The following is a 27,222-nucleotide window of genomic DNA, read 5'->3' as shown; positions in this document are numbered from 1 at the left end:
AAGAATATACCTTCAAAATTTATCTTAAATCATGATGAAGGCAAGGGAAAAGTGCTTCAAGTCCCCCAAGCATGTGATTATAGGATTTGATCTATCAATATACAAGTACTAGTTTCTGCAAGCTCATAAACATTTAATTTTAATAATATAGGGACTTTCCAAGAACTTCCACGGACTTTTTACTTCATTGCAAAACAACAAGTGTTCAGGTATTTTTCCAGTTCTTCAAGATAAGATTTCTAAAGTGCTCTGTTGGCAATATATTAGTTTCCTGAAAAATGAATCCAACCTTTTCACCAGCTGTTTTTTCCATTCTATTTCAGTTTTCCAAGAAAACCATTAGCAGACTAAGGAAACATTAAGTATAACGTTAAGCAGGGAACCAGAAATTAGCATTGCATGTGGATTCTAACAAAGAAGTTGCAACACTGATAAGCTGTATTTTGGCTCTAATGACAGCCTTAGGGCATCCATGTGTGTACATGTAATAAATCACCCCATTGAAAAGATAATTACTGAGGGGGAAAAAAAAGATTTCTTGATAGTAATTACACTAAACTGCTTGAATTAACATACCCACAAGATGGTTCTTTGTGGTCCTACTTACACATAAGAGAGAAGAATGCTTGATTACATTAGTTCACTCACTTAAAAGGAAAAAAAAATAATGATCTGGTAATTATTCACACTAATACTCCTTAGTTGATGAAGCCTATGCAGACTTTTGACTGCAAAACCAAAGTAGAACAAAAGGTTAATTAGGCTTTTGGGCCTGAGTTTTCAAAGGCAGTGAAAGTTGGACAACATCTAGGTGAAAAAACCAATCTCTTTTAGCTGCAGGCAGGGATTCAGAAATATATCCCCATTACTATTTGGTCTGGCAGCCGTGGCCCTTTCTGAGCATGGACACAGCATGCGTACTCTTTCAGCAGAGAATAATTTAATTAAAACTTACACTTGCATATGGACATGCTGTTCCACTCCCTTCCAATTTAATTGTAAGGATTCTTAAAGGAATATGAATACTCCCACGCCAGCAGCTCACACAGTTTTCTTCTGCCATCTGTGGCTGTCCGTGTTAGTGATATGGACAGCTCTTTCTTCATTAGCCCGGGCTTCTTCTTTTACAGAAAAGCATGTCTGCTTCAGATAAACAAACAGGACACTTCTGGCTGACCCATTGAGAAGCTCATGCTAATGACCATTTCAGGGCTGCAATGCACCCTGCCAGCAGCTTTCACATATGAAGCTAGCTTTCCTGAAGAACGTTCAAACAGAGGTCAAAATCCTGACCCTCTGAAAGAAAATGGTAATCTTATTGCTTATTTCAATAGGACTAAATACCATCATGGCTTTGTTTCACGGGGATTCCTTCTCCCTTTCATGTCTCCTTATAGGAATGTGTTAGCGAGCAAATTACACAGGAGCTATTTAAACCTCAGTAAAGCAATAAGGGGAACCTTCAACAGCCACTACAAAATTCCTCTCCAGAAAGTTAGGAGATTTTTCCCCATCCTAAATTCATCAACAGTCTGGTAAGATAATCCTACTATCATATTATGATTAAACACTACATTATAGATTTCCATGCATCAACTACAAGTTATATTTAGAATCTACAGCTCACTCTCTTCTGGGATAGTGACAGTAGTATAAAAACAAACTGTTTAAAGCCTCATATTTCTTACAATTTTAGTCATGTAGTACAAAAATGTGTCAGGGGAAGAACCATCAAAACCCAGTGCAAAACCCAGTGATCAGCCTACCAGGTACAGATCTATTTCTGTACACTACCATGGCGGTACTAAGTTCCCCCTTATGCTCCCTCCCACAGACATATGTTCTCTCTCTATCAGCCTGTCACTGCTCAGTGAAACAACTTCCTGGCCTATTTCTGGCAGCCTTCACAAGCAGCAGACCATTTCTAACTGTCCATAACCCCTGAAAATGGATCTTCATTTCCATGAAATAAGGTTTGCCAACACCTAGGTTCAACCTCTTGAACCAAGCTGAATGCCCGACTCACCTTGAAATGCCTGCTGGGTTGCTGCTGTTTGAAACCATTGTGTATTCTGTGGGGTATACACACGACTACTGAAGATATCAAAAGCTCCTGCCTCACGTGGATCATGCTCAGAGGGTTGCATGAGGGCACTAATCCATCATGGCATCTTCTAGACACTTTCTAGGGTCAAAGTTAGAAAACCTCTCTTTTGCAGACTCTGATAAACCTCATGACTGATATGTGGAACAAGACAATCTCTTTCAAAATAGCTGGGACTGTCTTGCTGAAATGCATCACCTGCATGTTTAATGTGAGGTATGAAAAGGCTGCCCATTTACATCTGACACTCAGTTCCTTCACCTTTTCACTTGGCAGTCCTCATTAGCAAATTGCCATCAACATCTCCCCATCCCTTTTACTTACTAAGAGGACTTTACAGTCTTCCACTGCAGAGCAGGGAACAAGCTCTTGAGATGCAATTGGCAGCTCTCCTCCATTTACTTTTTTAGTGTTTTGACCCACCCAGTCCTCCAAATGACCCTACCCTGCAAGCTAGTGGTAAACCACTAGGTAGAGACCTGAGCAACAGATAGGCTCAGGTAGCTGCAGATAGCAGCTCACATCTCCCTCAGCAGTGAAACAGCATAATGTTTGTGTTTATTGCTCTACAAACTTCATTATTTTGGTGGGCAAATAATTTCTTTATGCAACTGGCTATTGTACGTTCCCTCATTAACATGCAAAGGGAAAATTTTCAGTTAAATAAGATTAAATTTATGTCCAAAATGCTTACAAATATCCTTTAACATCAACTGTTCTTTCATTTTATCCAGCTCTTCACCAGCACTACTATTTGTTTGGACCTCTTTATTGCTTGCAGTATCAACACTGATCAAGAGTGCTGGCCACAGCAGTATCAGCTTCACTTGAACTAATTTTTCTCTTTCTTCCCAAATCTCTCTCCAGAACACTGCTGCAAGATTGCTTACATTGTCTCAGAGCTCCTTGTTCTTGTGCTGTGCCAAACCAGTCAGACAAGCAATTAAGCTTTTTCCTACATCCTCACCTGGCACCTCTGTGCAGTGATCCAAGATACACAGACAGAATGAGCATTTGTCTGTGGTCATCTCTTCAGCTGGTCAGATAGAGATGCTACAGACCAGGAGAATCCAAATGTCCCAAGCTTTGCTTTGTAGCTCCATGATCATGCAGACCCCACAACCCTGTATGTTTTGATAACTCCTATATTTGCCAGCAGGCAATAATAATCTCGGAGTAACACGACCAGCCTGTGTCTAATGCCACACATCCTCACCTGCACTATGCACATTCTGGAAACAGGGGGGTCACACTTTACATGGCAGCCACATACTCATTCTTTTCATCTCCACTTGCCAGGGATGTTGTCTGGCAAGTACTGTTGTGCCTATTCTCTTAAGTCCAAAAGAACTGTTCTCTGATTACTCTATACTTTCATGATAACAAAAATTGTTCTGTATTGCTAGTTTCATCTGACTTAACTGAATATGTCCACAGATTCACTCTTTAGCAAAAAAAAAAACCTGACAAAACAATGTATTTCTACAGAAAAACAAAGTAAAAGAATCCTTATGAAGTCATCTTTATACATAATCAAAGAAAATGAGGGTATACATAAAAGTTTCAGAAGTTATTTTCCCTGAGGGAAAAAACTCACTTTTACAGAGCTGTCAATATTTAGAAAGCATCAAAAGTATACTCAACATTTTTTCCCAAATATAAATCAATGGACCAGAATAATTGATCTAAATCATCAATATCAAAGAAGCTGTCACAGAAAGCCAGTACTAAAACTAAACACAACCAACTTGGGTGCTATCATACCTTGACAAAATGTAGCATTGATCCTCTTGTAGCCTTGTGGGCATTCCATGATAGGACCGTATCCATGGTAAGCTGAAAAAAAAATACATCAGTTAAACACTGATCATTTATATGCTTACAGAGCCTGACAGCTAAATTATTATTTAAGTATATTTAAAAAATTGTAAGGTTTTGTGAAAAATGGTTAAGGAAAAAAGATAAAGACATGAAAATCCAAGATTGTACAGGCAACACTAATTCCATCTTTTTCAATATGTGCACCACTAAAATCTTCAGTTATCCAGCCAAATTTGTGTTAAAAACCAAAACAAATCTTTGAAAGCAGGATACCTTAATCCTATTTGTTCTGAAATTTCAAATAATTACTTTTGCAAACCAGCTACAAATATCACCTTTGGAAAAGATAAAGTTGAAGATTCATTATGGAAACATCTAGGATTTACCTAACAGAGCTGTTGCATTTTAGAATACTAAACTTCACTTCACTTACTGGCTGAACAGTGTAAACAGTCACAGACATAATAACACTGCAAAATAAATACTGAATTCAATTTTGCCAAACTAGAAAGTTTTCAGTTAACCAGCTTTTTATTTCTACTGATTGTTTCTTTCCTCCACTTAAGGCTGCTTCTCAGACTACAGAAAACCATTTATTGTTTCTTAAACATCAAAAATGCGAGCAGTAACTTTGTATAGTTATGCACTAAAAGCTAACTTCTTGGTAAAGCCCAGTACTTTATTAAGCATATAGAAGTAAACTTTTGGCACTATGATCACATAAATGCTTTTAATAAGAGTCAAGAGAGTTTTTCATAATTTGAATGTTACAACAGAGATACCTTACATTTTGTCAGATCTTTTGCTTCATTTCAAAAGTGTTCCCAATGTTCAACAGAAAAAACCCCCCCAGACCCACCAGATTAATTCTTTTCCATCTTTAGAGTATATAAACTGCCAAGACAGAACAACCCAAGTTGCCATTGATTGGCCTCCCTTAACATAATGCCTGAATTGCACACTTGGTTGACTGTAATGATGGGAAAAAAAAAAGGATAATTGTTTTAGCTAGTTCTAAAGCTTTGCCTATTATTTGGAAAAAATTAAGTGATGATCTTGAGTAGCAGGCTTTGGACTGAGATAGTTTAATTTCAATATCAGTGAATTATTTAAAATAACTGCTTAAATAAAACATTGAGATTCTCCTTAGATGTTGCATAAAGTGTAAAATGGTTAAACATGCATAGTAAAAATACAGCAACGTTACTACAGTTATGAACACATACTTTTCCATCTTTACACTGACTACAATCATTCTAACACCAACTACAACTTGAAAATTTTGTCTCTCTACTCAAGTGGCAGCTACACATTTAGTTTCCAAGGCAGATTTTTCAGTCTTTTCCTAATGTTAATATTAAAACTAGTTGAAATTTAAGGAGACTTCCAAAAGCACAATGCATTAGTCTACTTCTGGTCCCCAAAAGTGTCAATGAAACTCCTAGTACTCATGTTGGCAGATTCAAACTCATAATTGCACTCATTATGTCCTAACTGATTTGTGCTTGCCATAACAGACCTGATTTAATCCACACTAAAACCAGGAGAGTCTCTGTAACTTTCTGTGGGCAGGAATGGTACCCTGCAGTGCAGCCTGCTGAATGAAAACAGCTTCCAGTTGTAGATGGAGACCAGCCCATAACCTATGCCAGGTCTTTTCCAGTGCTGCAGCACATTTTCCCTCCCAGGGTGACTCAGCTGCTCTAGGAAGTGCTGTGCTGGACTGAGGTCAGAGATTTTAACCTCTCCCTCCTTCCTCATCCTCCTACTCCCACAACAAACAGGAAACTGGCAGCTTACTAGCAGCTGTTTTCTTCCTTTCAACAAAGAGCAGAAATGTAAGCAAGACACAGTAGAGAAGAAGCTTGTTCAGTGATGGCTGGTGATCCATGTGGGAGCTGGATGGAGTGCAACATTACTTACCCTTTATTCACCTAAACAACATGTTTGTAATTACTAAGTTAGCAAGAAGCCTGACCAATCCCAACACCCCCCATGTAACACAGAAAGACCCTTCTTCTTAAAAGCGGTCTTCTGTTAGAAGCCCTTAAAAGTGGAGATCTGTTCCAAAACTACTTTTGGTTTTCAGTAAAACTGAATAACCCATAACCTTACAGACATGGCAGCTATCTAAAGACAAGGCACTTAAATTTGCAACAAGTCAGGAGCTCTGACTGAGCAGTGGCTGTTACCCAAAATACTCAAGTCCTTACAAAGATGACAGAGCCCTCTGTAAGACCATGGGAACAAGCCATATACAAACTGATGCCTGTCTTTAAGTAGTTGATTGAGGAGAGAAGTACCTGCAAGTGACACTGGAGTATATGCTTAAATATTTTGCTGAAGTGGGTTAGGCAGAAGATCACAACCTGATTACATATTATTGTAAAAACACGTTCACTTTTAATGAAGTCTATGAGGCATAAAACCATAAAAGTAAAAGGAAGCCTGTTTGCTTCCAAAATATCTACAATAAAAAGGGTAATACAAATTTAATGAAATATCAGAACAGGTCAGAATTATATGGGAAGAATATGGGACTAACTTAACCTGTTGAGGCACACCTATAGATATCACTTAACTGACAACTTACTATTTATTTACTTGACTCCCAAGTTTTCCCATCCAATATCATATAAATTTATGTATATAATATATGCATATTCTTTTTACCACTGAAGCATTCTCAGTGTTGTAAAAATAAAAACACTTGATGAATATAAATCCTTCAGCATCCACTCTAGACTTCCATTAAATCTTCTAACAAATTTACATTTATCTTTGGAAATTGTTTACTCTACAGAACCGTAACACTTGGATACTGTCATTAGGTTTAGTTTGACACCTATGCCCAAAAGATACTTGGACCCAGATCCAGAAGAGATGTTCAGTTTTCAGGTTTTGTGCCGAAGCTCAAACTGAACACCTATAACATTTTAAGATGCTGTAAGATCAATTAAACACCTGCAACACACTAAATGTATCACCTTCAATTCTTAAGAATCTAAAAATTCACCATTTGCATCTATGTAGCATTGCCATAAGACGTGGCACGATTAAACAGGATCATGCTTAGAATCATCCTAAATCAAATGTAATCTAGAGAAAATATATACACTGTTACAAAACCTTGACAGATTCAATGAATATTCTTGAAGCATACACGTACCAAATCACACTCTTGATATAATGACACTGTATTTTAATCTGAAAAAAATAGATAGCGCACCCTTCTCCTCCTCCCTTCTTAAAACACTAACATACAGTGAGAACTCCCACCTAGAAAGATGAGAAATGTGTCCTATTATGTCTAGGAGTCACAAATCCTTACTTTCCAGGAATGCTTTAATCAGAAGAAGAGGATTATTCCAAGTGGCACCATTCTCTGTCTCCTCCTGAAATCATACAGTTGCATTTAAAAAAACAATTCCAAATTGAGCCAGAAAGCAGGAGTGAGCATGACTCATACTGTGAGCAATTAAGGGCTCTGGGAAAGAGACTGGGTTCCCAGACCTGTTCCAAGAATTGTTTCTACATTTTATGGGTTAGGGCATCTCCTCATAGGTATAAAATGTAGATTAGAAATTATTATGGGAGATAAAGGAACTCTGAAGTGTCCCATCTGGAGCAAGCATGCTAGTCATTAAACTTTTTTATAACAAAAGGACATTGCTCATCTCATTAGCATTTAAAGAAATTATTCAGTGCTTTGAAAAAAGAGTGGTGGACTTCCCTTTAGGAGAGGTTTTTAGGTTGAGTTCAAGCACTTCTCTGTACCCACTTAGGAAGCACCTGTGGATCAGAAGTTTCTCACAGTTTCCCTGTTTGCTTGCTTTTAACACTGTGCTGAGCACTGTGCCATTAAGCAGCTGCCTGATCCACACATCTACTGTGGATTCCAGGCTGAGACAATGAATATTTTACCTGAACTGAGAAGAACTAGCAAGTGTGCTTCCTTTCAAATCAGGCACCAAAAATTTGTATTAGTAGCTCCAACCAATTTTTGGTTGAAACACATTTCAGGCTTTTGTGATTTTTCTCATCTCACACCTACATCCCAAATAAGCAACATTTCACTTGTCACTATGATTCTGATAAACTAGATTTCAGTCGTAGCTCAATTGCATTGCACAAACCCTTCTCGAACTCTGTCAGGCTGGTTCTCTGACCACTTCCCTGGGGAGCTGTTCCAGTGCCCACCCACCCTCTGGGTGATGAACCTTTTCCTAATATCCAACCTAAACCTCCCCTGACACAACTTCAGGCCATTCCCTTGGGTCCTGTCACTGGTCACCACAGAGCAGAGATCAGTGCCTGCCCCTCCTGTTCCCCTCACAAGGAAGCTGTAACTGCACTGAGGTCTGCCCTCAGTCTCCTCCGGGCTGAACAGACCAAGTGACCTCAGCTGTTCCTCATCCAGCTGCCCCTCAAGGCCCTTCACCATCCTTGGTGCCCTCCTTTGGACACTCTCTAACAATTCAATGTCTTTCTTATATTGTGGCACCCAAAACTGCCCCCAGCGCTCGAGGTGCGGCTGCCCCAGCTCAGAGCAGAGCAGGACAATGCCCTCCCATGCCCAGCTGGTGATGCTGTGCCTGATGTCCCCCAGGACAGGGCTGGCCCTCCTGGCTGCCAGGGCACTGCTGGCTCAGGTTCAACTTTCTGACCGGCACTGCTCTCCAGCCTCTCACTCTGTAGTCTGTACATACATCCGGGGCTGCCCAGGGCCAGGTGCAGCATCTGGCACTTGTCTTTGTTATTTTTTATACTGTTGGCATGTGTGCTCCTTTTAGAAACTGTATTTACATGCTACAGGAATAAAATAGATACCTGAGTCTTATTAACTATGACCTTCAAACGCCCAAGGAGGATCTCTTTCTAAAGCATGTCAGAAGATAGACATACTCAAACACACAAAATGTTTTAGGAACTAGCAAATCAGACTGAGTCACCATAAATTTATATCAGAGTCTCCTATGGAAGGAGGAGTCAGAGAAATAGGAGTAATAGCATATTTTCTGCTGAAATTGTATTTACATCCACATTAAGACTTTCAGAGAAACACATGCTTCCAAAAAAAAAAAAATCAAACACTGAACATATTTCCAGCATTGCTATCTGAATAACAGGGTCCCTAGAAGAACTAGGTAAGAATGACTGCAGTTTAATGACCTATTTTTGGCCCAGTAAATGCAAGTCCACTCCATCTGCAAAACAGAGATCACATTATCTTTTCCCATCTTTCATTTAATGCTGAAAATATGACATGACACAGAAGTATTATTATTCCTGTGCAACAATAATAGAATTGACAAAAAGTTCAAGAGATTATCCTCACCAATCATGAAAATAATTCTAAATTCTTTTCTCATTATAATATGATGTCAAATCATAATAAAATGCTGAAGAAAGTCTTTGTCATTGTCTAATTATTGGGTAAGATATTTCAAAAGCAGAGGAAAAAAAAGCAACCAGCAATTTAGAGCCTGGAAGACCTTGGCTCCAAACATGAAATTTCATCCACAGTCCCGAGAGGTCACTGCATTCTCTCCAAGCAGAAACTGGCGCCTCTATAAGTCAAGATTTCTCTGCAAACTTAAAAAAAAAGAAGAAGTCCAGCTGGAAAATCAATGTGATTACTCTTCCTGCACTGAGTAAATGCAACAGTCCATCACTAACTCAAAGGAGGAAGAAGCAGGGGAAAAAACCCTATGACATCAACTTTGCTGGCTGCACCAAGTGCCTGCATATTGTAACTCTGCTGGCATGCAAGGGAATTCCAGTTTCTACAACCTGTCCCTAATCAAATCATAGCACATTTTTTCTACTAGGTTCCTTTGGTATTTTTCCCATCTGAAAAAAAGGAAAATACTACTTGAGGGGGAAAAGCCACGAGAATAACAATAAAATAGCACTTACATGGCTTCTTGGGACATTTCTGGCATTTGTGAAAACCCCAGGAAGTACCCACGGTTCCACAGCAGTCTTCTTGCTTGGAAAGGCCAGGAAGTGCTTTGCCACACTGAAACAGTCAGGTGAAGAATACTCTGGTTAGTGATACTGTACAACACTCACTTCCAGTACAATGTTCTTTTTCAGCCATTTTGAGTCAACCTCTTGCTGAGACACTGAAGATTCAATGGAGCTCCTAACTGAACTAAAATGGTGCTCACACATTGCAGAGGCTCTCTACACAGGCATGAATAAATTAAATGACATTATTATCTTCCCCCATGTTGCGTTAAAATGGAGAAAAAACCAGAAGAAAACAGTATGTCATAGGAATGAATGAGTATATTTCTAAGGTGGTAATTCACCCTTGGCAGCTATCGTTTTCATCATAAAAACATGCTTGTCCACTTTTTCAAAAGCTGTATGAATTATCTCAAATGTCTTATTATTTCTGAGGTCAATTTCCATTTCCCCACCAATCAATAACATACTTATTATTCTTTATAATGATAAGACTATTAACATTTGGAAGCTTACAACATACTAGTTATGTTCTTGACTTTTGCAATTTTCTTCCATTTTGCATGGTAAAGAAAGCTTAAATGTATTTCAGACCCCCCAGACATCTAAACCTGCTAATTTGGTATACAATGGAACACATAAAGCCCAGGAGAAGTCCACAACAGCTGCTGTTAGTAACACTTTCAAAGCAAATGTGATATAAATAGGCACTGCAGCAAACAATTCTAATGTGCTGAAGTGTGAATCCTCAGTATGGTGTGAATAGACTTTCCCTAATATAACTCTGCTTTCAGACAGCCTGTAAGCCTCTGACCCAAATGTCCATTGCCACACAGCTTTCAGCTCAAGATAGCTGGCTCATCCTATGCCACAGGGTGTGGCCTTGTGGTTGGTCTCACTTAGCTGGTAACACAGTCATTCTGCAGTACACACACATGCTGAATGCACAGGCACTGACAGCTTCCTCCAGCTTTCCCAAAATGTTTCCAATGTGATCTTAATCATACTGTCATACATAAGCCAATGATATTTCTAAAGCAAAGTTACCCTGTGTAGCTTTACAGTGTGACTACTTACAGGATAGCAAGCTACTCTACAAGGGTTCTGACTCATCAGAGGGTCCCCTCTGCATGGGGAGGCCTAGCAAAGCATCATCCCAGCCATTTTCTCTCATAGATACTCCCCAGACACATCCTGAAGTATCACAACAAATTAAAAGCAGCACCAGTTCACCATTTAAACATCAGACAGCAGCTCAGCATGTGCAGCACATGAAGCTTAGATCTGTGTCAAGGAATATGTGAGAAGTTTGAACTGTCCTCCATCTCAGTGACAGCCAGCCACACATGTCCAAGATTTTAGCACCAGGGCAACTTGGCATGGCTATTGTGTGCCTCTGCCCACTACCCACATACAGGTTAGCACCACCTGTGCTTTGAGCCTCAGTTTGGCATGGCACATGAACAGCCAAAAGAACAGAGTGGCCAAACAGGTTCAAACAGACTGCTCAGTTATTGTGCAACTTTAGGAGTATATTTTCACATTACTGTCTGGAGTGGGTCTGATGACAAATTTTCCGATATTGCAAGGGATGGGAAATAGTCCTTGCCTGGACGGTATTTGGCTGTGTAAAAACAGTGGAGTATCTCAGCAAGTCCCACCTTTCAGATGTAGGCCCAGGTTTACCTCAGGTGAATGCATATCTTTCAGCTGTCTTGCACTCCTCTAGCTTAGGCACGGGTAGGGTTAATACAAGGCAGACCACTGACCATCTGACCATCAGTCAGAGTCCACTGAGTTCTGCTTCCATAAGCAACGCCCAGCCTGGTACTTCAGAAATATCATCAAGATGCATAAATGGGGAATTCTGTATAATTTCCTCTACCATAGCAGCTCTGCTGTTTTCAAAACTGAAATAAACTCTTCCAACTGCCCTAGCTAGAAGATACACAGATTGTGCTGCACATCCCAGAAGCTCAAAAAATCTTTCAACTGGAGAGTACTCATAATGCCTCCTCTATGTGGTTACCCTAAAACGTTATAGAGTTCAAGCTACATCTTTACACAATGCTGGTTTTCTCAACCTGCATCCCAGGCAGGCATGCTCCAGGAAGGACCATTTTACTTTATAACCACAGCTACCTTTGCTTTATAGTTACAGATGCTCCACCCCTTTTCTAGAGCTTCTTCAAAGACAGAGAAGCCACTTGCTAAAGTTGTACACTGTGGCTGCTATCAAGAGTCAGCTAAAGCATTTTGCACCCAGCTTTTCTCCCCACACTGTACCTCGGTTTTACAAGTCTGCAAAAAGAAATGGGAGGAATCAAGGCTGGGGTTGCATCTCCCCTTATGATCTCAGAAATGGAGCATTTGGGCAGTGAGGCACATTACCTAACACCCAGTGTTTCTCTTCAAGGTCAAAATCTCAAGGACACATCCCAGGAGCTTGCATGTGTCAAGGCAAGATTGCACTAACATGAGAGCCAACATGTCATCATGAACTGCTCCCCCCCCCGCCTTTTTTTTCCCCTTTTCCCCAAAATAGAAAATGTGTCATCTAATTGTAACAAGCTAAAAGAGAAGACGGGGAAATAAAGAGGAGGGGAGAAGGAGGAAGATGGACTAAAGCCCACTTATAATTTAGGTGTGGTGCTACAGTATTTGCACTCTACTGAAAATCATGATCTTTGTGGTCATAACTTTTTCGAATTTCCATATAAAAATCATGAGCAAAAATAAGGATGCCAAAGTCTGAGTCATCTGGCAACTGTGATTTGCAGTTCTGTCAGTAAAAGCTGGCAATGATTAAAGCTGCTGCTCCCACTGCCTCTATGGTGAATTAAAGCTTGAAGAATCAATGATAATTTGGTTAACATCCAGATCATTGTAGAAACTGGGCAACAAGGAAAAGCAACTCCCACATGGGGCTCCTATTGCCTTAAGATCTGTGTAATTTTGGAGATATGCATCACAAAACATGAGTGCTCTGCAAAGTCCTGATCCAAGCAGAAACAGAGTTCTTCTGTGGCTACTAAACCCTGATTTCTCTGGTGCATCTAGCAGTGCTTCAGATACTCTAAACACTCATGGTACTACACAAACTGCTCCTTAGCCAGCTATGTTTTCTTAAGATGCTCGCTCCTTTCAGCAGCCTTAAGCACATAGGAACTGAAGCTCTATTTCAACAGGTCTCAAAAATTTTATAGGTAATTCCTTTCCACTTTAAAAGTCTTAACAAACTTCCTACTACCAAGATGAACTCATTAGCTCTTCAGACAGTCTTTTTCAGTCTCTGACTCACAAGTGACTGGAAAAGTCACTTGGAGGAATCCATAACTATTTTTTAGTTTGTTTCACCATTCTACACAACTCCAACACACACTTATAGGCCTAAAATAAGCAGGAAAACTAAACACAGCCATGCTGGACTATGCATGAAGATAATGCCATTCTTTAAGCTTAGGTTTACACTTTTCTATCCATCATCTACACATATTTTAAACGAATCTAGTCTGTATTCCTGAGGGCTCCTGGAAAAGAGTACCGATTTTCATGAATGATATCTCTGTCATAAGTTTATGATTTGGAAATAAGTCTTACTGGTTCAGAAGGCAAAAAAGTCATGAAGGTTTGGTATAAAAGAGCTCAACTGTGCTGAAAGAGGCTCAGCAGTAGTAGCAGTATGATGCACACATGGTACTGCTATAAAACAAAGTTCTTCCTGGGTAAAGCACTCAGAGACACTGAAAGTATTGTTTCAAATCCACATATTTTTCCTCATGCGTGCCTGGGCTCCTATGCCAATATTTTATATAACTGAAGGAAGCACTGAATATTCCCACTGGAAGACTGAAATTCTGGCTGACCCTGTGCTGGTGCACAAACGCCACCCCAAGCCACATCACCTCTTTGTTACCCTGTCCAGACTCCAGCCTCTGCCCCATCTCCACAGTCCTAGAGCGCTAAGCTGTGTATTGCCACCAGCGCTGCATCTATTTCCAATGGCAGGGAAAAGGAAGGATTATATCCTTGCAACTCATCTGCTAAGGCAGTGGAGGAAATTTATTCAGCTCCCTGTAAAGTGCAGTAGGGAGCCCAGTCTGGCAATTACTCTCAGGGCAGCCGCAGAGGATTCTGGCCAAGGGACCACAAGGTTTCCTGGGACTCCCGCTCCTGCGTGACCCATCTACAAATCCCTGTCATAAGCTGTTAGTTAACACCACAATACAGACATAAATAAAGGAGTGTCACATGATTAGCTATGATTGAAATTGATAGGTGCTTTGCCTGAGCTAATAGCTAATGACTCTGGGATTCAGCTCAAAAGACTGCACTTCACATACCACAATAGCAGAAGTGAATGGATACACTGTTTAACTTTCTGCAAACTATTCAACAGGCACAGACCTTGGATTGTTGCTTCTTTTTTTTTTCCTATAGGAACGACAAACAGAGCAAGAAACCTCAAACTCAATACACTGTATTACTGAAACAATTAACAGACATACTTAATTAGCTTACTGACCAGCTGAATGACAGGTTGTTACAAATGAAGAGTGTGATCCCATGTAGCACTGGCTCACTAACAGGCATTGTCTCATAAGCAGAGGAAAGAAACTTAAATACTTCCAGACTTTCCAGAAGAACTGGTAAAGAATTTGTTTTGGCTTAAGCAGAACATTCTTCATAAGCAAGTAAAAATTATCCAGCTTTCTTCTATTTGAGTAATTAAAACAATGTTTGGTGCTTTTGGTATCTGATACATGTTTAATCTTCTGATATTTCAGAGTATTGATCTTGCAAAGAAACTACTGCAAATGAAACATTAATCCTGCAAATGAATCCACACCAATTTCTGACAGTCTATTTGTTTAAGAACTTCAGAAGCCAAACCATGAGCTTCAAGGAATTCCAGACAGTTATTTTATTTTATGAGATGGTATTTTTAAGACTATTCTAAAGAAAAGAGGTTTTAAAAGTGCTCTAAGAGAACAAGTACCCAGTACAAAGCACAAAATTGTATCACTTCTCCTTCCTAAAGAAGATAAATACCAAAATTCATTTCATATAGCTGTCAAAAAAAGAAAATACCTGAAATTTACCTCCCCAGGAAATGTTTTCTTAAATCTGAACTTCAACAGGGATGCTTATACAGTTGAATGAATAACTTCAACAGGCATATCACTGCTGTCATCACTTCCACACTACACTATGATTTTATTGCACACAGTAGCATCAGTATGTTGGGTTAGGCTTTAAGGGCTACCAACATATTTTGCTGTTCTGATTTCTAACTCAAAAACTTTGATGTCTTTGTTTAATATTTCCCATCATGAAAAACTCATCAACTATCTAAGCCCAGTTTTTAAAAACTGTACGCATATTCTCAAAGTTAAGTACCCAGTCAGTGTATGCCATGATTTGCAGTCAGAATCTTGACCATGATACAATGTTGATAATTTCTGACCTTTTCCAACTGCCACCTATCATCTGGCTTTATTTTGTATTCTGTTAAGTCTGACAGCAGACAGAAATGTGTTGCTCAAACCAAAACAAACTTTTACAGAAAAAGACATTGCTGAAACAAAGTATTAAATAAACTGTCTCCACAGAAATTTATCCCACTTAAGATGTTGGTTAACTAATATCTGTTGATCAGACATAATAAGCAGCATTTGAAACACATTTGAATGCATATGTGAGTGTTTTGATTGCACTGAAAAATGGACAATCCTTATAATTTTCAGAAGTCTTTCCTAGTGTTCATCATTAATGTTATTTATTAAACCATTTAAATAATTAAAACCAATTAATTAAACCCATTAATTTATCAAAATACGCATCTTTTGTCTGCTATAGATGCTATATTGTGATTTTCTTTAAGGTGATTTTTCAAAGTATCACTATAATCCACTAAACTTCACTTCATGATACCAAGACAACTCTAATTCAGGTGTCCTTTTGAACAGAGCTGTAACAAATATGGACCTTTTCTGCAACACCTTTTAAAGCACTCTGCAAGGGAAACACAAAGCATCGTGCAGCAAACCACTAGAAAGTGAGGAATGGAACATATACCCCACCATAGCAACCTGGAATGGACTTGAATTTGAAGTACCACAACAAGAAGGGGGGATCAGAAGACAGTATTTCTGAAATTCTTGCAGGGATCATTTCAGAGAGCAGTCCAGCTCCTCTCAGCAGTTACATGAGGAGGAATGAACAAGCATAGGCAGACATGACTTCATAGCCAGCTTCTCTTCTGGAAATTTTGCCATGTGTTCCTTTCATCAAGGTAAGCAACTTCAGTATCTGTCTCTCTCTAGAATAACAACGGTTTTTAATTTTGTTTTTAAACTACAGATGCTGGGATCACTAGAAGTTTCTTTCTGTAAACCTAATACCCAAAAATATCTGTGGAAGAGCACAGCATTACATGTGAATTTAGACAGACAGAGCCTGATTTGGATGAATTTTTTGCGGTACCAGCTTCTCCAATTTCTTGCCCTTTTGAAATTTTTTTACATTGAAGCAATGAAGAGACCCAAACAACTTTGAGGAAAAACCCCATTTTTTAGTGATGATAATACTGCAATGCAGTAACCATAGGAAAACGGAAAACACATGAATATACTTAGTAAACACTTCAAAGTGATCTTAAGGGGTGAAAAAAGTAGTGCTCAATTATCTTTATATGGATTTTCATGGACAGTAGGCAAGCACATTCTTTTCTTGATTTAAATTCAAAGAAATTATATGCAAAATTAACAGGACTCAAGAATATCAACACAGCCTTTACTAGGTACACTACTGACACTGTAGAAGGATTTTGGGAAATAAGATATCCTGTGTCATAATAAAGGCATTTTTTATTAGAATTAAAATTAAAATAATCTGAAGAGGAGGAATTAAAGAGAAACAAAATCTTCCTTATCTGCTTGCTGTCTAAATAGGACTTAGTGAATCAGTGGTCTAAGATGACCAACTCCTTGGATTTCAGAAATAAAGGACTACGTGGATATAAAAAATTTTGCAGGACACTACACCCAGTCTCCAGCGCCATTTAGAGTGCTCTCCAAAAATTTACTGCTCTCCATCTTAACTGGGATTTTTGTCCTACTGCTTCCATTATGTCTGTTTCCCAACTTCAAGTCTCTATTTCCTCTACATCAACAATAAGCAAGTTTAGGTATAGGTTTGTTTCCTATATCTTTATGTCAACAGCAAGTTTATGGGCTACAGTTTAACATGCTTTATGATATACCCTGCAAAAATCTTTGATGAGCCACAACTTTTTTGTGAGACATATCATTGTGGGCTACCATGTAACATGATAAGTTATCCTGGAGCAATCACTATTAACATCTCCCAGAGGAGAAATAAATGCTGAGTGCTCCACTCAGAGAAAAGAGAGGCAGCCAGGAAAAGTGAATTGACTTGAGAACAAAACAGAACCATCCAAAACACTATTTGCTTCCTATAATACCTTTTGAAAATTGAAATAGTAATGATACTTTTGTAGTTTTCTTTCCACTTTACTTCACAGTGCTGAGGACGCTTCAGAGAACAATCACAGTTAAGCAACACATACACACGTGTGTACATGTATTTACAAAAATGTATGTCTTTATTTATCTATTCTTATTAAATTGGGAAATTTCATTTCTCTTGTCCCTCTACTCTCCCTGTCCTTCTGAGCTGGTAGACTGACATCTTTTCATTCACCTTTTACTAGCTTGTTCTCATGGTTGCTGTCTTTGGTTACAGTCACTTATGATGCTACAGGCAGCTAAGGAAAGAGAAGGTCTGAAAGAATTCCTGTGTCATTAATGAAAAGTGATTGTAGGCCTGGCAATATGACCAGATTTCCAACTGTCTGTGCCATAATGTCCTCTGAACGTCAGTTCAAGGTGGCTCCAGTTGCTAACTGTAACAGTATGCACTTGCTTGGAAGTTCACTGCAGAAAATGCACTCTCTCTGTCTTGGAAATTGAATATCCTACTGGTTTTGAATGAGGTACATTGAGGGAATTTAACTAAGGTGGGGCAAGGAAGAATGTGCTGGGAGATGAAAAATATTCCACTGAAGATTATGAAAAAAACCTCAGAGCACTAAAATCAAAGGACCTGTAACTGAAGAGCAGCTGAAATTCAAAGAAAAAGAAGGAGAGAACAAGGGATGGGGAGAAACAGAATGGTAGAAGATACACATGCACACAAAACCACAAAAGAGATCCTGATACAGTTTTAATCCTGTGCTTTTAGTGTGGACCAAGAGTAAGTTCAGCAAAGCCCTAATCAACTTAGTTGACTTGTCTACAACAGGCCACACACAAATCCTTCAACCAATCTGCTCTACAGACAGTAAAGTCGTCTCAGGATCCCAGGATATTTAATAAAACATTTCTGAAGCCAAATACACAATCCACCCTGCAAAAAAATGTATAAACACTGATGATTGTTGAACTAAGTATGGGTATCGAAATCATCCAGCATCAACTCCAGAAAGGACTTGCAACACATGGCTACTAATAGGGAAAGCTCATTTTAGTATTGCATCTGAATAAACAGAGAGAACCCACAGAAGCAGCAAAGCAAATATGAAAGAAACTGAAAACCTAATTCTTTAAGAGTAGGTCTATTAAGCACTTGAAAAAAAAAAGCTGCCTTTCCCAGTTCAAGGCATATTTAACATAAATAATAAGCATTGACTGGCTGCAAGAAAAACAATAACATTTCATATGCAAAATTGAAAGGTAAATGAGTCACATAGATCTATATTTATGGCAAGGTCTTGAATGAATGTTCTACAAAATGCCATTCTACAACTCCAATTCTAAATTGAACCATCACTGTAAGAGAATGCCTCTGAAATCCTTACTACGCTCTTCTTCAATATTGACACTGATCAATGAAATCTGTAAAAACTGAGAACATGCACTGTTCTAAACTAGGAGGCACTACCCTTTCTTGAGTATTTCCAAGGAAATACTGAAAAAAAAAGTTATAAAAATTGATGACTAAGCATTTAGTAAGATTGCAAGTCAGACATTAGGGTAACGCAAGCTTATTTTCCCTTTTCTTCCCCTTTAAAAGGAGATAGGAGATAAAACAGCACCCACTGCAAAGTGTAAGACCAAGGAAGTAACTTTGTATTCCTTTATCTATGAGTACAAAGAGAAATATCAAAAAACAATAAACAACTATTAATTATCACATTTATTTCCAGATTTTTAGGATTGCACATTATGATGCCATGCTTCTTAGATTGACCATTTTAGGAAACAGAGATAAATGGTTGTAAACACAGGTCCTGTTCTATTTTTTCATGTAAAATCCATGAACTTTCATTTCAAAGTTCATGTGCTTTAACACTTGTTGAAAAAGAAAAATGAAGATTTTAATATGCTTGAAACAGACAATCATGAAGAACTCACCAGTGTAAATTAAAACTGCAGATCCCAAACCAATCATTTGAAAATTAGTGAAGTCTAACCTTTAATGTTCCATATGCAAATTTAACTCTGGTCTTTTAAAAAAATCTTTGTATGCAACAACCAAATAAATTTAAATTAACTTCTTCCATTGCATTTTGTAGAATGGATTACTTTTAAGCATCCTCATGTCAACTTGTTAGAGATGGCAGGAGACTGAGACTAAGGAACGGTGATTTCAAGTTCAACATTCTGCCCATAGCAGGTGGAGTTCAGTACCTTAGGGCCTGACAACTATGTCACTTTCACCCTGCTTCTGACTGCATCCTACTCCTGCTCCTGTCTCTGCCCCATTGCTGATCCTTTCCAAACTCCTTGCCCATCTGTGAGTAAGGGACTGAGGTCTCTTCCCTCTTTTTCCTGTGGGGTGAAGGCAGGGGTTTTACACAACTGAAGAGCCTTTAAAAAAATTCACTCTCAGCTGGAAGAAACAGCCAGAAGAAACACTTGTAAAGGGCATTTTGCTCCAGTCTTCCATCTCAGGAGCGATGGGTGATGTCCATTTGAGTGGAAGGCATGCTCTGTGCCAGTGAATTCTTTGGAAAATTTTGCTGCCAATATCTAACAAGCATTTGTGAAATATACTGGAAATACATACAATATTTGATGCTTGAAAATTGGCTAACTTTAGGTGCATATTACTGGAAGGACCAAAAGCAAAGCAACCTTTGTGATAAACTTAAAATTCACACCTCCAATGATAGAGTCATAAAGTATTTTTTAGCCTGAAAAATAACGTACTTATTCTCTAACATGACGTCCCAAAATGAGCGATTTTTTCTGAAACCTCACACATTATTGCAGTCTGAGGCATGCATTCACCTTAAAGACATTTGATCTGAAAAGCCACATTTCAGAAAGGTAATAAGCAATAAATAACAGGATTTTACTGACTTCTCAATCATCTTTTCACATATCTTTATAATCTCAATATATATATATATTCAAATATATATGCAAATATAAAACCATGTGTTGCTATTAAAATGCTTTCAGGAGTGAAAGAAGATACACAATTTTGAATAGTCATATGAAAAACATTATGTGAACATAGTATTTTTAAGTGAACTAAGCTTTTAATGTTCTAGTGAACAATCAGTTGGCTTTCATGATTTTTCTACCCCATTCAATGGTCACATTTCAATAGACTCCAAACATTAGTCTAAAATACTGTAAAACATATAAAGTTGCGGAATAGGAATTTCCATGAGAAAAAGAAAAAGCTATGGGAAAAATAATTGAAATCAAAATGGCAGGGAAAGTCAAGAGACAATAAAAGACATTATCTTGAAGGTGAAAAAGGTTCAGAAAAATGTTACTTAATAAAAATGTTACATTCTCAATATAATTTTCTTGCAGAAAAGAATGTCAAATGTGTCCTTTCCCTCCAATTGTTGGATTTTTTTTTCATTCCTTTATAATAGAGTTTTAAAGCTACCTGTCTCAGCAAGCCTTAGCAAACATTTCTTACCTGTGTCCCAACAGTCTCCTGAAAGCAGCGCCCAAGCTGAGTTTTAACTGAAACAGGAAACATATGAGGAATGGGTTGTTGATTTGTGTAAGTTGTATGTCCTTTCTGGGTCTTCTGATATGGAAGACCTTGGTAAGAGACCTGTGGATGTACTGGCTGAGGTACTTTCGCTTTTTGTCCTGTTGATGTGCTGTCAATCCTTGACACTTGATGGATCTGAACTGAGGCTTCAGGGGGATGTTTCACATGGATATTCACTATGTTAGGAGGGAACTTCACTAAAATAATTGAAGGAAAAACACATAAGAGAAATTTGTAATAAAATATGTGAAAAAGACATCTTAGGCACCTCTAAGACATTTCTTTTTTGTAAATCAGAATTTTTACAGAGTGCCTTGAAGTGACTGAAATATAAATGAAGCCCAAATTTGGGGGTTAGAGGGAAGGCTAAAGAACACATTGAGTCTCATTAACAAAGCAAGAAAACGAAAAATCTTCATGACAGAAAGAACAACATTATAGAATTGTAAAGACTGCTAGATAAACATGGATGTCCAAATTGGCTGGTATGACATTAATATTTGTGGTCATACTGTGTAATAAGAATCCCATTCAAAGTTCCAGAATTCATACTCTACTAGGTTATTTTTGGATATATAGTAAGCTTTATTTTCATTTTCAGATCCATCATCTTTCTCTGGAACACAGAAAAAGCTTCAGATTTCATCCCTTCATCTTTATATACCTGCCAAGTCCCAAGTTCGCCCCTGCAAGGGCTGCCAGCATCTCAACCATCTAAAATCACCACTCCTTTGTTGAACTTTGAATTCAGGGTTTGGCACATAAAGGCGGAGGAAATGATTTTCAGACACTTCCGTTTAAATATGGTTGCAGTTTTAAGTCTGGGTATGTAGACTGAGACCCTCCAGTCAATGCAACCTGCACAGAACTGCTTGTGACCCTTAAGCCTCTTTTCACTGGAACACAAAATGCCCTTTAAAGTAAATCAAATTATTATTGGGGTGGGCAGGGAGGACAGGTGTGTAACAAGCCATGTAGTTTGTAAAGCTGCATAACTAAGTTAGCATTTCCTGTGTCTGGCTGGGCCTCTCTTGTCAGTGAGTACTGCACAGGCTGCTTGAGGCCACACAATCCAACAGAGGCAGCACCCCTTCCAAACATCAAGAACCAAAAAATACCATTTGACACAGCTTTCTCTATGATGCACACTGCATTGTTCAGTCTTCTGGATTATCTCCTTGTCTCCTGAAGTTTGAACTGTTCTTTAGAACTTGATTAGGTAATTTCAGCTCTACTCCTCAGGAGGCATATGTCATTAATTGGAGCTACTTTAAAATTATAATATTTTGGAGAAAGTGCTTTTGGTTTTTGACATTATTTTCATTTCTCTAGGCACATAATCAGGATTAATTGGTCTCACACAAGACTTCCTTAAAAGAAACAGACTTATTTTTACACTGACTGCATTGTTTCATTTATGAAAATTGTCAATGTACTCAGACAGAAACATCAGGAAGAAGATGGTAGAAAGTCAGCAAAATATGGTTGCAGGGTAAAGATCTTGCCTGTAGCTGAAAACAACCCATGAGCAAAATGTATACCTACATGAGGTCTGCCAGAGTCAAACCCCCAGGGAAAAGCTTCAGTGTTACAAGCAGAAGCAGTGAGGTCCTTTTCAGGCTGTTAGACTGGGTTTGGAGGGCAAGACAAGACAGCCTAGTCTGTCTGTAAAAAGAACAAAACTAACAAAACTCACCCCAATATTTTTATGTATGAAGAGGGATCCCTTCAACTAGTTTCTCTAGCTGCTAAATCTAAAAAATATAGTGATTCAAAGAAACAGTGATTCAAAAATATAGTTTCTCAAAAGAAATCACTGAATTTCTCTGCTTTAGTTTCTCAATCCATCCAGATGTTCAGATGCTGAAAACATCAAATTTAGTCTGGGTTCTCCCATGCAGTATTATTGTCACAATCCTCTCCAGGCCTTGGATCACTGCCTAGATGTGCTCATTTTTATTTTTGCCAGCCATTTCAGGATGAATTGCTTTATTCCTTCCTTTAAAGAAATAAAATATTCATCTCTCAACAATCCAACATCCTCATTTGGACACGTAAAGAGGAGAAAAGGCATTGTGACTGCTAATGATTCCTATGAGGATTTGAAGGTCGGGAAAAAATATTCAAGAGGCCAGACTCTTTAGCAATGAGAAACCTATTGTGCATTTTAGGAGAGAATCTGAAGAATAACTATGTATTAAAATTTTGGGGGTTGTCCACGGTATTGTCTAAAATTATTTCATCTGGAATTACATAGGCAGAGAAATAAACTGATGTTTTGCTAAATATTTTGGTAATTATATTCTCTTCTTCAGATGGAGGAGGTACTCAAAAGTACTTATAAAAGATTGCCATTTCCAGGACACTGTCAACAGTTCCTTCACAGCTCTGTCCTTTTCTGAATACAGAATTACTACATTAGATTATATTTATCATAAGTATCTTTTAGCAAAGTTATTCAGAAACTATTTGCCACTAACTGAGCCTCCTCATGTCTTTACCTATATATTTTCTTTTTATTCAGAAATACCAACCTTGAAGAAGTAATTTTAAAATGACCCTTGACCAAAAATCAATCTGGCAATTCAAACAAGCAAACAAAATTCAAATTAGGTCCTCGGCTGAGAATCTGAGTTGCAGGGGAAGGCATGCTCTGTGCTCTCTGTGCTGGTGAATTCTTTGGATAATTTTGCTGCCAACATCTAACAAGCATTTGTGAAATATACTGGAAATACATACAATATTTGATGCTTGAAAATCACTTTATGTGGACAAGATTGCACCCAGATAAAATACTACCTAGACCCATGGGACACATAAGAAATAAATCCAACACTTCTCTTCAAAGTAATCAGAAGTTTTCACCTCACAACAAAAGTATGAGAGGAAACAGTAATCTGAAGCTGAATGAACTTTCACGCTTCAGACTTTCAGACTTTATTGCATTTCAGACTTAAATGCTGTCTTCTTCACAGCATTAGCAGCAGGAAAACCCCACTTTTTAAAAAAAAATTTTAATGATATTGTTATTTGACCCGGAAGGAATGTTCTATTTAAGTGAATCATATCATGGCCTATCTACACTAAATAGTTCACCACAAAACTCACTTATAAGACTCTACTAAGTCTTGCAAGATAAATACAGCTTGTATCTTTAATTTTACATTAGATTTAAGATTTTTTATGTTGAAAAGCATGGTCTCTTCCCTCCATTAGTAACCATGGAATCACTTGCAACTCTCTGTCTAGGTACACTGCAATTTACTCTGCTCAGCCACCATCACTGTCTTTTTAAACAGGTCTACACTTCTGGAAGAAACCTCCTGCATTTTCTCTTTACTCTGCAATTTGCAGTAAATTGTGCCATAAAGCAAAGTAAATTTACCTACAACCTCTTTTCAATAACAGTTATTTCTTATTATTTCAGTCATTGAGGAAAACATGTTCACATTCTGGTGAGCTCATGATTCAAGCTGTGTTGTCAATATTTGATATGTGTAGATGCAGCACTATTGTTACTGGTTGAATACTCAAAATAATTCATTAAAACCAACAACTTAAAAATACCTATTAAGAAAGAAGTTACCTTTTACACCTTGCTGTCCAGACATTGTCAGTGGTAAAGTATGAGTAGAGTGGACAACTTGTGATCCTACAGCCTTGTTCACCTGTTGCGGGTGATGGTAGAGTTTTGGAGAACTGGCAGTCTGCACCGGAATCTGACAAAGTTTACCAGTGTAATTAGGAGGGCACTGGCATTTATCTCTAGAACTACACTGGCCTCCATTCATGCATGGAAGGTGGCAAATAACTGAAATGAAAACAGAAATAAAAATGTTGTTAATGACTTTAGCTTTAGTATTATCTGACCACATATCATGCCCAAGCTGAAGAAGAAAGGAATAGGGTTGGAGAGCTTTGTTCTTCATTCAGACATCTGAGGAGGGACTATCCATCTGACATGCACTTCTAAGTGCCTTGTGGTAGAACCACTTCCCTTCCCCTCCTTGTGATCTCTGACCTATGCCTTGTTCGCATCTTCTCTCCATGACAAACAGAAAGCAATTCTTTCCTTAGATATCCAAGCTAATTTTTAATTTCATGATGCTATTAAGACAGACACTAAACTAATATGGTGTCTGGCTACATCTCTTACTCACACTTCGGTGCAGATACTCTTATTTGTCAGCCACCTGTTTCTGAAAATCCTGGACTACTTACCCTTTCCTGGAAGTCTGTGAAAAAACTCACCCAAGAATAAAAAGTACTGGGGACAAATTTTCCATTTTGACTTTTAAGTCTTGGCTGTTCTCTAGAAAACTATTTCTTGCAGAGGATCTAGATTTGTGCTTAACATTTATTTTTCAGATAAAATAAGCTAATTTTTATCCACCCATAAAGATCATAAAAATATCAAGAGATTCAACTGAAATGATTTCATAGACAAACTCCTAAGCATTAAAACCTTGTAACTCCAATACAAAGACAAGGGTAATTATTTCTGTGCTAGCTAGCACTTGCATATTTACAGCAATATAAATTATCAGATGAAACATGAAAAATGTCAACATCAAATGAAAAATACTTCTCAACGCAGAGATACAGGCAGTAATAGGCATTGTTCAGCACTTTCTGAAAATATAATGTGGGATGCTATAATCAATCACAATGTAAACGAGCTGTCAGAATTTCCAAGTACTAAATCATGTGAAAACAACAGTAAAAATACCATAAGTTTTTGTTCAAGACAAACAAAGGTCATTTTTGTCAGTAATTGAACAGTATTTGAGAAATAGAGTTCAGTATCCATTTGTCAGATTTAAGATGTTTTTGACTTTAAAAAATAAGAATCTTTACAGAAATCATGGCATTTTGCTGGATTGGTTTTGCTTGGTCTGTAATGAATTACAATAAAAATAACAAACTGTAGATAATTCAAGGTAATTTAGAACCTAGTGTTCATTATTCCAATTGCTCTGACCTCTGGACAATCACAGGGTATTACTATTACGAATACCATAGAAGGCCAGTGTTGGAAAAGGAACCTGTGTGTTGTGTGCTGCAAGAAGACAAAACATTTACAGCAAAAAAAAAAAACCAAAACCCCAAAAACCACTCAGCAGCCCAAGGAGTTCTAAGCCAGCTGTGTAATTCCCTTGGCCCAGGAAATGCTCAAGAAACACCCACTCAGCCAGGCTCATCACAGAGCAGCCTCACATTACCTGGACAGGGTCTGGAACGCCAGTGCCCAATTGCCAGATAGGTCCACCACAATGCACACTGCCAGAACTGTTTTTTCGCTGTGCTCTGCCAAAGTGTATTTAATATTTTTCTTGTCTTATCTTATATTTGCATTTAATATAAACTGACTGAAAGTACTTCAAGCTGTAGCATTGTGCTAATGGTACTAAGTCAACCTTGGAAGGCTACCCATGACAGCAGAAGCCTTACTTTTTTGGGTCCCAGCCCTTTTTGGGACTTCATCTGAGTGTATAAAAGACATCCTTACAGACCTGCTGTTACTTCAGAGCAAAGTGAAGGAGGGTTGACCACAGCAGTGACTAAAGCATGACAGACACCTCTCTCCCTCTGGTACCATTTCTTCCTGAGCAGCCACAAACAAGCGGCTGCACTGTAATAGACACAACATACAAAGAATTCTAGTGCTTTTAAAGATGTGCCTGAATGAGGTTGAACACCAAGGTGGTTTGCATACAAAGTAAAATCACACAATGAAACAATATGAAATAGCATTAAGGGGGGAGCAGTTTGGTGTTTGAAGGAAGTACAGTGAAATAAAGGTTAACAAAAGTAGTTTCACTGTGGAATTCCTTGAGAGCAAGAGGTCTACCCTACAGATTTTCTTCCCCCTCACTCCAGCATTGAGGCAACAAGGTAACATGCAAAATCCACCTTTTAAACAACATAAATATGTCCAGAATTTCTACCCAAGTTAATTAATTTCTTCTGTGCTACTGTTCATGTAAAGCAATTGATATCTAGAAGGCCAAATTGTGTGGGTATCTCTACACCACTAGGCACTCTTCACATGTTCCTCTCCTGCAGGAATCTGGTAGTAATGAATGAATAGGCACACGAAAAACTTTGTTTTTGAGCAATAAGTTTGTGCTAAAAGTATTGGGAAGGAAGATGCCAACAGAAAATAGTTGGTTCATATTCCTTCTCATATCTATTTGCTTCGGATATCCACCCAAATAATTTGTGCAAACAAATGACACTAAAAGGTCTAGTATGATGCAAATAATTAACAATATTTA

General features: G+C 38.2%; 1 protein-coding gene across 6 annotated transcripts in view; it reads right to left on the bottom strand.

Moving 5' to 3' along the window:
* LTBP1 (latent transforming growth factor beta binding protein 1) overlaps positions 1-27,222 on the bottom strand; it is a 188,097-nt gene that overhangs the window by 80,639 nt on the left and 80,236 nt on the right. For all 6 annotated transcript variants that reach the window (XM_066546655.1, XM_066546651.1, XM_066546650.1 and 3 more), the window contains 4 exons: positions 24,531-24,755; positions 20,864-21,141; positions 9,845-9,947; positions 3,869-3,940 (listed from right to left, as the gene is read on the bottom strand). In XM_066546655.1, the coding sequence (XP_066402752.1) occupies positions 3,869-3,940; positions 9,845-9,947; positions 20,864-21,141; positions 24,531-24,755 (678 nt within the window). The remainder of the gene's footprint in view (positions 1-3,868; positions 3,941-9,844; positions 9,948-20,863; positions 21,142-24,530; positions 24,756-27,222) is intronic.

This window comes from Molothrus aeneus, chromosome 3, assembly GCF_037042795.1.
Source record: "Molothrus aeneus isolate 106 chromosome 3, BPBGC_Maene_1.0, whole genome shotgun sequence".
Lineage (NCBI taxonomy): Eukaryota > Metazoa > Chordata > Aves > Passeriformes > Icteridae > Molothrus > Molothrus aeneus.
The sequence above is the reverse complement of the archived record's forward strand: the minus strand, read 5'-3'. Positions and strand labels throughout refer to the sequence as shown.